General features: G+C 34.4%; 2 protein-coding genes across 10 annotated transcripts in view; one reads left to right on the forward strand and one right to left on the reverse strand.

Moving 5' to 3' along the window:
- The window catches only part of LOC136040857 (cAMP-dependent protein kinase catalytic subunit 1), a 324,235-nt gene extending 314,406 nt beyond the window's left edge, over nt 1-9,829 (forward strand). For 5 of the 9 annotated variants that reach the window (XM_065725234.1, XM_065725235.1, XM_065725241.1 and 2 more), the window contains 2 exons: nt 3,159-3,290; nt 9,173-9,829. In XM_065725234.1, coding sequence (XP_065581306.1) covers nt 3,159-3,290 — 132 coding nt within the window. In that variant the 3' untranslated portion in view covers nt 9,173-9,829. The remainder of the gene's footprint in view (nt 1-3,158; nt 3,291-9,172) is intronic. The other 4 variants (XM_065725236.1, XM_065725237.1, XM_065725240.1 and 1 more) reach the window with 1 other exon arrangement.
- Nucleotides 9,830-10,748: 919 nt separating this feature from the next.
- Nucleotides 10,749-16,213, reverse strand: part of LOC136040856 (dynamin-1-like protein) — a 93,873-nt gene continuing 88,408 nt past the window's right edge. The window contains exon 12 of the mRNA XM_065725233.1: nt 10,749-13,643. Coding sequence (XP_065581305.1) covers nt 13,587-13,643 — 57 coding nt within the window. The 3' untranslated portion in view covers nt 10,749-13,586. The remainder of the gene's footprint in view (nt 13,644-16,213) is intronic.

The raw sequence follows: 16,213 nt of genomic DNA on the forward strand, positions 1-16,213 counted from the left end.
TATACTTAACTACATGTAGCTTGATGATCAGAGAGTTTTGGAAAGTTTGGCGTGCAACACTGAGAATGTGGTACTGCCCTAAAAACTTTATAATTTAAAACAACCGAAAGGGAAGTCTTAGAAAATCATGGTTTTTCAGGTATGAATAGATGTAAGATGGTACCAGGAGACAAATTTTTTTTTATTTTGGTATCCTTGGTACTGTGATATCTTTTATTAGTTCTGTTAGACGACTCCTTTTAAACTCCTTTTGACGACGACGTTAGAGCTCCTTTTAAGTTATTTAATAGTCTAAAATGGGGTACTAGCAGAGACGTTACAAGCCGAAATGTTTTTTGTGTGTTTTTTTACGGGGGGGATTTTACTATCCCCCTCAATAGAGCTTTAGCAGCTCGATGGTCATTCTTACCGACTGATTTCAGTAATATGGCTATTGAAATATACTTCATTTGCGCTTTTTCACTGATTTTTTTTTTCATAGAGACTCATCGTCATTGATTTTAAGTCGTATATTTCCATCAGCCCATTTATCTAATAAATAAAAACAATTGATGGTCTCAAGTTTTCTGTTGACTGGCTGGAAACACTCAAGGGAGGGCTTCCCATTCCCCCCATACATGACGCCTCTGGGTAGTAGTAAAAAAGCTTTGTATTGCTAAGTTCATTTTCATTTCTATGCTGCTAGCTTTTGCACACGTAGAATATCTATTTATTTAGCATGACTGTTATTTTGGTGGCTTTAACCAAAACACATTGCGCCCAAAATGAAATGCCATATCGAATTAAGACAAAAAAAAAATGTCATAGTTTTTTCCAATTTTAATTTTTCGTAAATTTGGTGTTGCTGGTTATTTGGTTTGGAACGAGGGTCAATGGTCTGACTCTGTAAGCTTAGCCAGAGTCGACCCATTTCTAAATGGATACCTCAAGAAATCTGGGGGGGGGGGAAACACGGGAAGCGTCGGATGATTTGCCTCCAACCACGCATTGCACTTCCGGCCAAAGGCAGTGAATCTGGAGGTTCGTACCTGTGTTACGCAGACCATTGGTCAGCGTGCGAAAAATTTTTTGTTTAAGCAAATTTGGTGAATTAAATAAGGGATTCTGTAAAATTAGTGTTTAGTAGATTAATATAGCTGAGGAGTTACTCTCCGGCATAGGATGTAAACATTAGTGTGTCACTTGTCCAGCCGCACAGGGCAATATAGACCTGTAATCCTCAGTTCGTTGTGAAACTAACTCGGCTTTCCATGTAATATTTATGACTAGGGAAAGCTGGCTGACCAATATTGGCGAGAAGCTAATAATTGAGTAGAATGGGAGGGCAAGATCAGATCGTCATTGGAAAGTCCTTCTGGCTATTAATTCAAATTATCACATTCATGGTTAAAAAAAAAACACTTTTTATTTTTGTTTTTTTTTTTAATCAATAAATTCAAAAATGAGTAGGACTTTTGAGAATATTCAAGAATAAAACTGAGACCCTATCATTAATGCTCTTTTTAATGAGAAAAATTTAGATATTGGATAGTCTTCTTTAGCTGGTTTTTTAAGCTAGCTTTCTATTTCGCTTTCTATTTGCTTGTCATGACTGACGTTTTTTGCCGTTGAAACATGGCCTATCGTGAATAAATTCCCCGGAAATTGGGTATTCACCCCTCCCCCTGAGATTGAAAAATGTTTTTTTTGGTAGTTGCATTGAAAAATGACTATTTTCAAAAAACCTCACCCTCCCTAGATTTAGAAAAGCATATTTTACCGAGGGAGGAGTTCTTCTTGGAGGTCTATCCTGACGGCATAACAAGACGTCAGGTTAATAGTGTATAGTGAACACATCATAATAAAGATTCAAATTTTTGGTTATTTAACAGAGATTATACTTAATTTTATTAACATTAAGGCTAATTATTTGCTTTTTTAAGTCGTCTTCATTCCTCCCCCCCCCATTTTTTGAATTGACCCAGCTGCTCTGATTTTTTTGTAGGGAATATTCCCTTCTAAATTAGTATGTTTTTAATACCATTAGGGTGTCCTTCAAGGTTTGATTTTCGTTTACTTTTAACTAGCTTTTATTTATATGTGTTTTATTGTTATAAATTTTTTTGCTCCCCTACATGAGAATGAAAATATACAATGCACCCTTTCTGAAAGACGGTATTGAGACTAGCGTATATTCCAAAGTATGAACTACCCGTTTAAAACTATGTACCAATGCTCTTGGGTGTAACTTAAAGAAAGAGGTTTGAAGGGATCTTGCAGAACTTTGAAAAATACACTGGATATGGATCGGGAAACAACCGGGATCCTGTGCTATTATTAGTCTTAAAAAACCGGTAAATTCCCCTCCCCCCTCCCCTAAAAAATTGTTTAGTCCTGGAACTGTCAGAACTGAATCAAACCCAAATCATGCCTCCTTTTCCAGCTACTGCGTCTAGACTGTACTCAACCCTGTCTAAAGCCTAGACTCACATGCTATAGTTTGGTCTTTTTAAGTAGTTAACAGTCTTTTTATTAGCTATTCGTGTGACGATTGTTTTGTTTAGTAGTTTGCTTTTTTTGCACTTTGCTCATTCTTCTTTTAGCTGACATTCAAGCACTTTCATCAAGGCCGTTAACGGGGGGGAGGGAGTATGGGGTTTGATCCCTCCCACACACAACATAACAAAAGTGCATATAATTTTTTTTATGTGTTAAAAAAATATAGTCCCCCACCCGAAGAAAAATCCTGGACACGCTCTTTGCTTTCACATAAATCACCTACTCCCGAAACGAACATGTCCATAATTCCTGATTAAGGGAAGAAGAGGAATTAGATTTTTCTTAATAATCATCTTCCTACGAAAGGGGAGGGGATCCCCGGGCCCGTGCTCTCTCTGAAATCTATGTATTAAACTTTATCCTGTATTTTCCATAGAATCCACCTATTTTTGGGTTTCTTTTCAGAGCTATGCTCCCCACCCCTCTTAAACAAAATTATGTTCACGGGCATGTTTTTGACAACTGTTGCCCCCACCTCCTTTCGGCTTTTGGGTGGACATGATTTAATAACATATTTTACACCATTTGGTTTTGTGCTTAGAATAGCATGCCTTCATTTTAGTTGCTTTCTAATTTCTTCTTCTGTTTCTATTATCTTGTCTGTCTATCGCTACCTTTAGGTTAGTGCACCACTGGTTCCAAGACTTCGGCACCCTGGGGACACAAGTCAATTCCAGGAGTACGAGGAGCAGAAAAATGTTTTTAAAATTGCAAATGAGGAACAATTTCCAGAAGTGTTTAAGGAGTTCTAGGTATTTTTTATGTGTGTGGGAATCGGTTGTTTTGTCATAATTTACTAATTACCTCCCCCCCCCTCCCTCTCAACTTTTCAATTATTGCTGTGTGAAAACAAGGTTGTCAAGTCTCATGAATTTCGTTGGTCATTTTTGTTAGTGCTTATTATTTTACAGGATTGTTTTACTTGGCTGTTTTTAAAATTGCAAATAATGAAAAATTTCTATTGAATTCTGGCTAGTTTGTTTATTGGGAATTGGTTTGTGTTGCCTATGTGTACTATTTCTCTTCGCCTCCCAACTTTTCAGTTATTACTAGAAGCAGAGTTTTCAAATCTTACGACATTCATTCGTCATTTTTGTTTGTGGTTATATTTTTACAGGATTTTTTATTTGCCTGTTTTTAAAATTTCATATGATGAAAAATTTCTATAGAATTCTAGCTAGTTTGTTTGTTGGGAATCGGTTTGTCTTGCCTAAGTGTACTATTTCTCTTTGCCTCCAAATTTTTCAATTATTGCTTGTAGCAGGGCTATCAAGTCTTACGACATTCATTCGTTATTTTTGTTTGTGGTAATAATTTTATAGTATTGTTTTATTTGAATGAACTCTGTTTTTAAATTTTAACTGATGAATAATTTCCATGAATTTGCTTACTCATGCAGGAAGGATGGGGTACATAGACAGGGAATAGCTCTCATGATGAATAAAGAAGTTGCTAAGTCTTGTTTAGACTGGGAAGGTATTAATAATAGAATAGTAATTGCTCATTTTATGACTAAAAAGTTCAGGGTATCAGTTATGGTAGTATATGCCCCTGTAGAACCGACTGACGGAAATACTAGTGACTCAGATTAATTTTACCTACAGTTACAGGAGCAAATAGACAGGGTCCCAGTTAGAAATATGGTGTTTCTACTATGCAATTTTAACGCCAGGTCGGTAGAAATAAGGATAGAAAGTATCCTAGCCAAGGTAAATTAGGTGTAGGAAAAGGAAACAGTAATTTTGAAATTTTGTAGGTATAACAGTCTAGTTATAACCAACACGGTGTTTGGTCATAAAAAAGGCCCATGACTTAACTTGGTATTCACGTGATGGTAAGACAGCAAGCCTTATTGATTATGTTATAGTAAAACGAAGACTGGTAGGATCATACAAGATACTAGGGTTTATACAAGTGCTGTTATTGATGTTAAAAGTAAAGATCACCATCTAGTAGTGTCTAGGGTTAATTTAAATCTGAAATTTCTGTAGGGTAACTGCCTCCCTGGAAGTTATGTTGGTAGACTCCAGGATGAAAATTTGAGAGAAACTTTCTAGGAACAGTTGAGTTTACTTGAGAGTTTAAAATTTGAGAGTTTAAAATTTGACAATATGGCAGATGGATGGAATAATTTTAGAAAAACAATTTGTGAATTTGCTGCAATGTCTTAGGGAAGAAAGTTAGGACTGCAGCTAAGAGTATTAGTGAAACATGCTTTATGTTTAATAGAGAGGAGAAGTCGCTTGTACAAGAATTATTTGAGCAATAGATCATATCAAAACAAAAAGAATGTAAAGAAAGTGGAGAAAGCATTAAAATATGAACTAAGGAGGTATGCAGTGGAGGCCATGGATAAAATTGCCGAGGATCTGGAAGATGCAGCTAGACGGCATAATAGTAAAATATTGTACCGGCATGTTAATAAATTGAGAGGGAGGAGTCAATCTGGACTTGTCCAGATTGAAAATAGGAGTTAAAAGTTAAAAATAGGAGCGGTGCCACAATTAGTGATAAAGAAAGAGTTAAAGAAAGATGGGCCGAACATTTTGAGAATGTGCTAAACTGAAGTTCCTGAAGATTATGAATATGATCTTTGAAAAGGGGGAAGTACCTAACGATTTTAGGAAAACCTTAGTTAAACCACTGTGTAAGAAAGGTGATAGGAGTGAGTATGGTAATTATCGAGACACTAGTTTTGTCTCTGTAGGTAGGAAATTTCTTATTAATATGATACATTTTAGACTGAGAGATGCTGTAGACAAAGTTCTAAGAGAAGGACAGTGCTTTTTAGAAAAGCTAGAGGATGTATTGGTCAAATTTTCAATCTTAGCTTAATAATTGAGAAGTGCCTGTGTTGCAAACACCTTTGGTCCTCGGTTTTATAGATTATGAGCAAGAGTTCGTCTCAGTTGATAGAACAGCGTTAACAAAGGTCTTATTATATATGGTATACCAGACAAATACATTAGAGTCATTGGTGCTTTGTACGAGAATAACACTGATGCGGTTAAGGTAAGAAATGAGATTAGCAGCTGATTTTGTATTAAATTAGTGGTTGAACAGGGTTGTGTTCTATCACTCTTTATGTGGATCATTTTGATGGACTTTGTCTTAAGTAGCACGGGAGACCATGGAATCAAATGGGAGAAAAAACTCTCCTGGACTTAGATTATGCTGATGATTGAAGCATCCTAGATGAAAGTGTGAGCAAAATGAATGAGCTTTAAAGGTTGTGCGAGTTCAGGGTGCGAGAATAGGTTTGAAAATGCATGTTAAGAAGACTAAGTCACTGATGCTAGGAATAAGTGAAGATAAAAAGGTGACGTTGGTTAACGAAAAGATTGATCAGGTGAACAGCTTCACTTATTTTTGTAGTATTGTTAGTAAAGAGGGTCGGATCATTGACGATGTTATAAGTAGAATAACCAAGGCTCAGGGTGTTTGTTCACAGTTAAAAAAATTTGGAAGAATAGGAAGATAAGTCTGCAAATCAAGATTAGAATATTAGAAGCTACAATGATGACAGTGGACAAATATGGCTCTGAAGTATGGGCGCGCCGAAAAGCGGATGAAGATTTGCTAGATGTTTTCCAGAGAAATTGCCTACGGATTGTTATGGGTACCCGGCTGTCTGACCGTATTTCAAACAGTAAACTATACGAAAAATGTGGTTCAATCCCACTTTCTAGGGCTACAATAAAAGAAAGGTTGAGATGGCTAGGGCACGTTCTGCGGACGAAGGATGACAGATTGCCGAAGATTTTCCTTTTCGGCCAACCCTCTAGGGCTAAACGGAAAGCTGGAGTGATAGAATGTCATAAAAAAGATTCAAAGGGAATGGGAACTTCCTGCGAGGGTGTAAAGAGGGAGACTTTGAATAGATTGGGATGGAAGAGGAGCGTGCATAGCTGTGTTGTCCTCAGGCGGCTTGATGCTCTGGTGAATTGTAAGTAATTGTAAGTAGTTAAGTAGTAGTAATAATTTCCATAGTTCGTTTGTTTGGTGTCGGGTTGCTTTGTCCAGGTGTACTGTTTCTCTTCCCCTCCCAACTTTTCAGTTACTGGGTGTGTGAAAGCAGGGTTGTCAAGTCTTATAAATTATTCTGTCATTTTTACTAGTGATGATAATTTTATAGAATAGTGTTACTTTGATGATCACAGCCATTAAAGTGGCAAATGACGAATAATTTCAGCGGAATTAAACCTGGTTTGTTGGGAATTTGGCTGTTTTGCCTAAGTGTACAATTTCCCTTCCCCTCTATTATTGCTATGTGAAGTTTGGAAACAAGTCTTGTGAAATTCACCCCTCCTTTTTGGTAGTGTTTATTATTATTTGGATGGTTTGGATTTTGTTACCATTATCACTGGAATGTAAAATTCACCATTAAAGTATTTTTACCTTTTATAAACGTCCTGTATCTCGCTTCAGCTTGTGGTGGTAGCCAAACAAATGTATTTAAAAAAAAAATTGCTACCATAAATTACCAGTTTCCAGCCCAGACTTCTAGTTCTTGAGATGTCATTTTTCGTCTTTATCTATGCTTCCTTTTCACCTTTTCTTCTTTATTCTTTTTATTCTTTTTTAACATTCTTCTTCTTTCTTTAATCTTTTTTTCACGTATTACTATTTTTTTATTTAATAGCGCTGTTTAGCTTGTTTCAGTGCTTAAGAATAATGTTGGTTCTCGTATTCGATAAAACTGATTTAGCATCGCTAACTAATTTATTTTGAAAAATAAACATACCTTACTCCCCGAAATCTTTGTTCGACTCGTAGAAACGTAACAAAAATCTATACGAACAAATTTTTGATGTGTTTTAAAGTCGCCCCTCCCCCTTGAAAAAAAAAATCCCGGATAATGACCCAGATCAGCGATCCATAATTTCCCAAATTATTATCACAAAGAAAACACTTAAGTTAATCGCATAGATGAAACACTACAATTAACCAATAAACTAGCACTTCTTGTTAGTAAACATATTTTAATACATCTAGAAGTATCAACTCGTATAATTCTAAAACTTATATAATTCCAGAACTGGTTTACTGATTCAATATTCCGCATAACTTTACTGTACATAACATGTACATAATTTCACTCATCATTGTCTCCCATTTCTTTTTTTCCCTTTTGTGACCATTTCCCTTTTTTTTGTGACCGCTTCCTATCCTGTTCGAGGCTACCCTCCTTTTTTCGGACCTAATCGGTTGATCAAAAAGTAATTTTTTCGCTAATCCATCATCCTTCATCAGTAAAAGGTGGCCCGACTGTTTTAAGCTTTTTGTCATTATGGCCCTAGAGATTCGGATTGAACCACATTTTTCACACAGCTGCTTGCTATATTATCATTCAAACGAGTGGCCAAACATATATTAAATACGTTGTAAGACCACAGTGGCTATATATGACGTTTGAAAAAAAAAACGAAAAAATGTAAAAGTAATCCAAATATAAAAAATATGGGATATAAAAAAAAACAAAAGAAACGGGAGACAGAGTGTGTCTTCTGTTTTGTAGCGTTCCATACTTCAAAAGATTAGCGTTATGTTTTTTTTTTTGTCGAGCACTGAGGTCGTTGGCGTGGGCGTGGCGAAGGTCCTTGCTGATAATATCTGCTTTTTGTCTTTTCGTTTCATTTTTTATCAAATGCTAAACCTGTCGTAAATTACTTCCTTTGGGAGAGGGAGTGGGGGAGAGGGGAAGGGGATTACTGAATAATTTTATATGATAGTTTGAAGAAGAAGTGTCCAAAAATCATGAAAAATTTTGAATTTATGGGGGGGAGGTCTCGATCCCCTACCCTGAGGTCCTTTTTCTTAGTGAGACAAAAAATATGATAATTTGAACAAGAAGTGCCCGGAGATTGGGAAACATTTAGGATTTCGTTGGGGGGTATCCCGGCCTCCTCCCCATGAGTACGTGCCTTTCATAGGTGGGACAAAAAATGTACCAAAAGCTACAGTTTATATTTTTTTTTTTTTTTAAGCAAAAAAGATAACACTTTACAAATGTATTTTGAAAGAGGATGTATCCACAAAAAAAAAAAAAATTTATAATTATCTTAAGTTTAAACACTAGATGGGGCTCCTTTTTAGAAGGTGGGGTACAAATCTAACTTTTCGCAAAAAAATGCTATGATCCCTCCATACTTTAACAAAAAAATCTAACAGATTATATTACACTCAAAGATTCTCAGCAACCCATGATAAAGGCCCACCCTTCCAGGTAATATTTCTTTATGATACAGAAATCAGGTGGCAAGGGATAAATTTACCCTTTGTTTTCCCCTCCCTAGCAAGTATTATACAAAACGATGTGTTTACAAGAAAATTGTTTAATTTATTCCATTGTTAGCCATCACAACAAATCATCGTAACGAAGCTATCAATTATCAATCAATTATTAATTTTAAATGTAATATTTATATAGCCAAATTATGTAAATGTTAGAATAACAAAATAAATAAAAGATAAAAAAATAAATAACAATAGAATTTTAATAAAAATTAAAATATAAAAGAAATGTTATAAAAAAATCAAAAAAATCTGATATTTTAAATAATATTAAATATAATAAATGTTAATTGATAATAAAATCAATTAAAATATTTTATGAAAAATAATTTTTTTTCAGGTGGAAGCACCATTCATTCCAAAGTGCAAAGGGCCTGGTGACACTAGTAACTTTGATGATTATGAAGAAGAAGCACTTCGCATATCGTCGTCAGAAAAGTGCGCCAAAGAATTTGCCGATTTTTGATTTTTCTCCCCTGTTCGCACGAGTTTGTGCAAAAAAAAAGTTCGTGTGGAATATATTTTGTACAAATTGTATGAAAACAGAAGTTTTGTTTGTGACTGGTGCAATTTCGGTGTTCATTATTTGTTGGCCGGTGTTATATACTGGCTCTGTAAGAGCTTTTTTCTACGTAACTTAATAAGTTTTATCGCTTTTTTGTGTCTTGGTGCGATAAAATGCTGTGGATGGCACCCGAATTACGTAAATGAAAGAAATTAACATTTTGTTTGTAATAACTGTGATTTAATGTGCGGTAGTTGTTGTTTATTTGTGATTCTTGACCTGACAAATCCACCAGTCAGCAGTGACCTCTTTTCTTCTTTCTATTTCGTGACATTGAAAAAGGTGCTTTTGATTTTCAGCATAATTCCGCCGCGTTTTATTGTGTAGATTTGCTCTCCCGGCAGTTAGTTTCCATAATAAGATTCAGTTCAGTTCCTTTTATCAAATAATTATATTTTAAAGTTTTTATTGAAATATAAGAATGTCGTTTCCCTTCCTGTTTTGCTAATATTTTATCCAATATTCACTTTGTAGTGCATAAACTATATGATTACCTTAGGAAGCAACGCTTAAAAAAGAGTGCTTTGATATAAAAAAAAACTAAATTAAATGCTTTTTAATGCGCTAGAAGGTAATTTACATTTCTTTTTCTGCTACCTGAAAAAATAGCACCCATGAGATATTTTACATCCACTCGAGGATTCTTGGAAAGAACCAAGGTCCTTAAAAATGAAATCTGAAGTTCCGGAAAAGCCGTAAATTTAAACTTAAAAAAAAAGAAAAGAAAAATCGAACAGCTTCAGTGAAATGCATGTTTCTTTTAGAAATGTAGTTGTCTTTGTAGATCAAAAGATTTTGAATTTTTAGACGAAAACCGTTTTCAAATTTAACAATTTAGTTTCGCTTATGTCTTTTCATAGTTCAATGTTGTAATACTGACCAAATCTGGTGCCACCTTAAAAATTACATATTTATGAAACAACCAAAAGGAAAACAGTAACTTTCAGGTGTGGATAGACCTAAGTCCTAAGACCTGTGGGTCACATTTTTTTTTATTTTGGGTCTCCTTAATTCTTTGATTCAGAACGAAAGCTGAGGGTACACCTGATATATTTAAACAAGGACGGCTTTTACGTCAGGTCACCTCTTGTCAGTTTGTAATCTCTTTTCTTTTGAACACGGGCGCTAGTTAGGGGGAGGGTGTTGCAATTCCCCCCCCCCCTAGACTTTGAAAATACCTTCCTATTTCTATTCTCTTAGTATTTTCTATTTTATCATGGCGAACTCGTCGTTTCTCTCTCTCTCCCCCCCTACAATCCTTGCCTCCCTGCGCTATTTTTTCGTGAATCGGTGCTACTGGTTTTGAACCACAAATAGATAAAGACCAGGAGATAGCTAAGACAATGAACAGTTTATATATAACAATTTATTCAATTCTTGACACGCACCAAAAAATATACAGTACGAACATAAGTATAAAAAAAACAAATTGTATCATTTTTAAATTGATTAATTTATTAAAAAAACTGTTGAAGGAAAGAGACCAAATAACTTATCTTAAAGATAGAATTACCTTTCTGATCAGGATATGACCTTCCACTGCGAAAACAGAAAATTGTAGGGGTTACAGCTCATTTTCAAAACCATAACTTCGATAATATACCAAAAGGCTGTTTGCAAAAGAGAAGTGGCATTGGGTTAACAGAAATCTGATAATTAAAACTTCTAAAACTTGGCCCTTCCCCCTCCCTCAAAGATAAAGCTACCCGCAGAAACTCAGAAAGCTCTTCGGCTAGGCGCCTGAAACTTGCAATAGCCAGTCTACAGGCCTTTAATTTGAATCACAACTCTCTCAAGGGCAATGCCTTTTCACTAACATAAAAATTCATAACTGTGTCAATGAAACTTTCAAAAATGTATCTATAACCCCAACTACGGTCCAGGAATTTGTTTTAAAGCTCGAAGCTCAACCCTTTCCAAGGCATATAATATTCTATGAAAACAGAATCCCAATTTCGAAGTAAAGGAATTCATCTCACATTACTGGGAGCTGCCTTACCCAGGTATAGTCACAAAAAAGCAGTTTCTTTAGGCGCTTTTACACTACACAGTAGAGCCTCCACACTGTGATAACTCAACGTACCGTTACATAATTCAACATTACGTTATATAATCTTTAGGATCAAATTTTATACTTAACATTGGCAGTAGCAAGTACACTCGAACCTCATTCCAAACTATTAATTTTTTGATAGTTCGCATATGATGATTTTACTTTGGCTGTAGTCCAGGGTGCAAACCGTAGTACCTTTACTCTAGTTACATACGTTACTCGAAGTGACATCACTAGGAACAGTTGTGAAGTTACTACTGGCTTTGTAAGTTTGTAAGGATATAGTCATCAAGCGTTTAAACTATTCATTGCTCTTTCAAAATAATTTAGACTAAGAATACTTTGAATATTGCTCAGTATTTTCAATAGCAATGATGATAATGATGCAGAGTTACTTCACTAAAGATGCTTCTTAACTATTTTCAGTAAAAGTTACTAAAAAATTAAATTCAAAGTTACTTTTTGCTGAGTCTGGAATGCAGCCATAGTTTGAAAGGACCTTTTTTTTAGTGAGAAAGATGTTACGTCAATACAACGTAAATTAACCACTTTGCAGGGAAAATAACGCACGTAGTGTGAAAGCTGCTTTATGACAATATTATTGTTCATTTCTTTTTTCTTCTTTACTATCACGTTTCAGATTTGACCAAGTCTACAATTTCTTTTGTCATGAAGTCGTCTAGTATTTTAAACGCCATACCAAAATAAAAATTATATCTTTTGATGAAAAATAGCCTAGAACTTTAAAGGAAAGGAACAATATCTGCGGACGACCCACAAATATTTTAACGAGATAAAAGTAATAGCAACATAAGCCTTTCTATATAATTACATTTTCTAAATAAAATCAAAATATGGCACAATCCATCAACAACGATTAGCAAAATAAATACTACTGACAATGGTTAAATTTCTTGTTTTCTGTGGGTTAAGCTTTGAAAAAAGTCCGACCAAATATCATGAAAACCAGATGAGACTTAGTAGCCAGCATATCCACACCTAGTATGTTGAATAACTAACTTCAGAAGAAGGAACGAAAAATCAATGAATTTCACGGTTAATCTACTGACCATGAATCTGAATCATTTCGATAAAGTGGCACATTTTATCTATGACAACATCAACTTAAAGGCTAATATAAAAAAAGGGGGGGGGGCAATATCATCACACATTGTGCATACTTTCAAACCTGCTAAGATTCGGATCCACTTTAAAGGTATTTAAACATTTTCGAAATCTTCAAAGTTAGGAGAAGAATTCTGAGGCTTTGAAAATGTCTAAATAACTTTAACCTAGATTATAACCTAGGTTTATTAAGATAACTAAACCCAAAATCTTATTTTTGGCAGATACAATAGTATACAAGATGAACAACGGTATGTGTACACTGTATTCGTTAGATTTAAAGAAAAAAGTTTAATACATCTTCAGTGATGTTAAATTGTACAATTTTTAACGTTTTCTCAGTTTAGCCTATACCATCGACGCACTCTTGGAAAACGCACATTAAAGAGCCCCTTCGCCAAATTTCCACAAAACTGTTACAAATGAGATGTGCATTCAATGACAACAATATGATACGACGGGAAAACCTTGCACGAAAAAGATTGTTTGGGTGATTTTGACCCTTCACAAAACCTAATTCTAGTACACTCCAAGAGGTTTGTATAGATGGCATTCATTTAGAAAATTCCAAAATAAAGACTATTTATATAGAAAATTTATAGAAGTGTGCCGTCTTTATAAGAATGGACTACTAATTTTCCCATACATTGTTTAACCAATTATATGTTTAATTGGTTTGTAGCTTAAACCTATAAACCAAGCAAACCTGCTTAAACCAAGGTTCGTACTAGGACAAATCACAACTTTCCAGACGAGCTTTCTTTGATAGTTTCAACTTCACTATGGTTCAAGGGTTCTGACGTAACCAAGTCCAGTGGCTAGGAGACTTTCCTTTGGTAACATCGATTTAAAATCACAGATATACCGACTGACTTATAATTTGAATTATTCATCATCAAAGAGTTTATCACTTGAATCACTTCAAATAAAAAAAAAAAAAAAAACAAAAAAAAAAAAAAAAAAAAAAAAAAACTATAGAAAACTTGGAGGAAAGTGCAACTGTCGTACATTCTACCAAACATGGGTTTCTCTTATTTCTCCAATAATATGACTAGCTCGCTGTAAAGCCTAAAATAAAAAGAACTATGAATTCCAACTTAAGGTGAAAGAATTTCTTATTTAATAGTAGATTACGACAAATAAAAGTTCAGGGATAAGTCTTTTTATTAGACAGTGAAACAGATACAAAAAGTTCTGAATATTTTGATAACATATACAGTGACGGTCATCAGTAGATGAACTGTCACTGTACCTGTGATCGAAATATCCAGAAATTTTTGTATCTATTTCACTGTCTAATAATAGGACTTATGCTTATTTGAACTTTTATCTGTTCGTCATAAAAAAGGTAGGGTGATATTTGAAAAAAAATATACTTAGATAGAATATCAAAGACTTCCCTCTGACTCTTTTATAAAACATCAAGAAAACAAAAATTTGTTTTGGAGCCTGTCAGATGGGATTTTTCGTCCCCAGATTGAGAAAGTCCATGAGTCTCCCAATTTATTTTGTTAATAAGAAAAAATCGAATAAAAGCCAATACTACTTTTACTAGCACCATCTAAAACATTACCAGAAAAGTATTATTTGTTCTTAATGTGGTTTAGACAGCCTCCATCTGGAGGACATCTCTCCCTTTTTAACCTCTGTCCTCCAATCCTCCGTCCTTTTAAAAAAAATCGGATTTGTTCTTTTGAGTTTGACCAGAACAAAACACTTACAAATCCATAATTCCCCAGATGAACAATAAATAACAGTAAAAACTGAATACTAAATACAGTAACATTAAGGAGACTCGATGCCATAGAGAATCAGACTATTTTATTATTAAATCTAATAATAATGGACTTTATTATTAATGTCTTTTATTATCTTATTAATGTCTTTTATTAATCTTTTATAATTATCTTATTAAATGTCTTAATTTTATTAATATTAAAATTTTATTAGTTAATGTCTTTTATTAATCTTAAATATGAACTTTATTATTAAAGTCCAACAAACTTTCTTAGTTTTTGTGGCCAAATTATTTAGAATTGATTAGGCGGTCTTGCCATAACTTGTAGAGCTTGGATGAGCGATCCAAATAAACGGCAAAAAATTAAAAGCCAAGATTTCCAGGATCTACTTTCCTGGAAATCTTGGCAAAACCTTGCAACTTCTCTTATGATACAGAGATTTCCAGTTTTAGAGAAACATATCATTAGCAAGTGTAAATTCTGCTTTTCGATCAAACGGAGCAAAATTTCCTGTTTTAATTCAGGAAAGGATGATCCCTAAAAATGTTCTAGTATACCCTCTAGGAAAATGCCAAATATCACCGAAATGTCATCTGATCAACCTGACAGTTTTTCTAACTTTCTATGGCGCAACACGTTTTGATTGAAAACTTACGACACAATTCCTTTGTCTTTTCAAACAAATTTCATAATCAAATCACAAATCTTCAATAGTTTTCAATTATAAGCAGTCTCCTGGGTGAATTCGCCTATGACCTTTAGCATTTGAGACAGTGAACTGACGTTGAAGCTCACAGTATGATTTTTAAGGTATCGAATTTTTCTTAAAGAAAACATCAACTGTACACTAAATAAAAGTAAAAATATATATTTTAAAATAAGACTTTTGACATTGTGCTCGTTAGAACAGAGTTATTTTGTTATGGATAGTTAGAGATTATATCCATTGAGAGCAGGTAGACTGCCAACAAGTCCCAAATATGCAAAACTGAGTTAAATTGGCAGAATATATTTTAATTGCCATCTTTAATGAACTGTCAAGTTTATTTCTGCAAGGATAAAGGACATCGTCAAAGGTGATTTATGCTTCTATTGAAGGTACTTGCTGCGAATTTCATTTTAATAATATAATTTAAGTGGCCAGAGGCGGTTTTAAGGGGGACAGAGGGGGCATTCGGCCGGGCGCATAAATTTTACCGGCGAAAAATTCCAAATAAATAATCTAACGATTATAAAAAGTTTAGCAATTTTGAAATTCTATTTTTAATAAAACAAAGCAGAGGGCGCAGTTGGCACTAAGTGCGAGCAAATTGAATACGAAAATTTAATTTTTCCCATATCTTCACCACCGTTGCTTGTAAATAAAAGTATTTAGACCAAATTTAATTAAGTTTAGCGTTTTTTATGGCGTTTAGAAAGAAAATGGAAAGCGTTGCTGCTGGAAAAAAAACCACGCCTAGAACAAAAAAAAAAGAAATACAAAAATGAAGAGACAGAAAAAAGGGGAGATAGGGGGAGGTGGAGGGGCGCTAATCGAGATTTTGTCTCAGACACAAGAGAGGTCAGAACGGCCACTGTAGCTGCCAAACTTTCAAGGCATTTAATCTCCTATCCTTTTGTTAAAAGTTTTCAAAATGACAGCAGCGCCATCTACACTAGACGATTTGAAAAATTGACCAAATACACCTCAAATCCAATTAAAATTCCCGTTACTTTGCTCATCTTGTTAACACCACAGAAAAAAAAAACTCTTGAAAACCTAATTCCATTGATCTCCAAAAACCATCTGATCTGATTAATATAATAGTTGAAAAACTTGTCACTGAATTTAATGTTAATTCTTCCCTTCCGTAATGGATTTTGTCTCATTCTTATCAAATAGATCACAAATACTGTTGA

The sequence above is a fragment of the Artemia franciscana genome, chromosome 21 (genome assembly GCF_032884065.1).
Source record: "Artemia franciscana chromosome 21, ASM3288406v1, whole genome shotgun sequence".
Lineage (NCBI taxonomy): Eukaryota > Metazoa > Arthropoda > Branchiopoda > Anostraca > Artemiidae > Artemia > Artemia franciscana.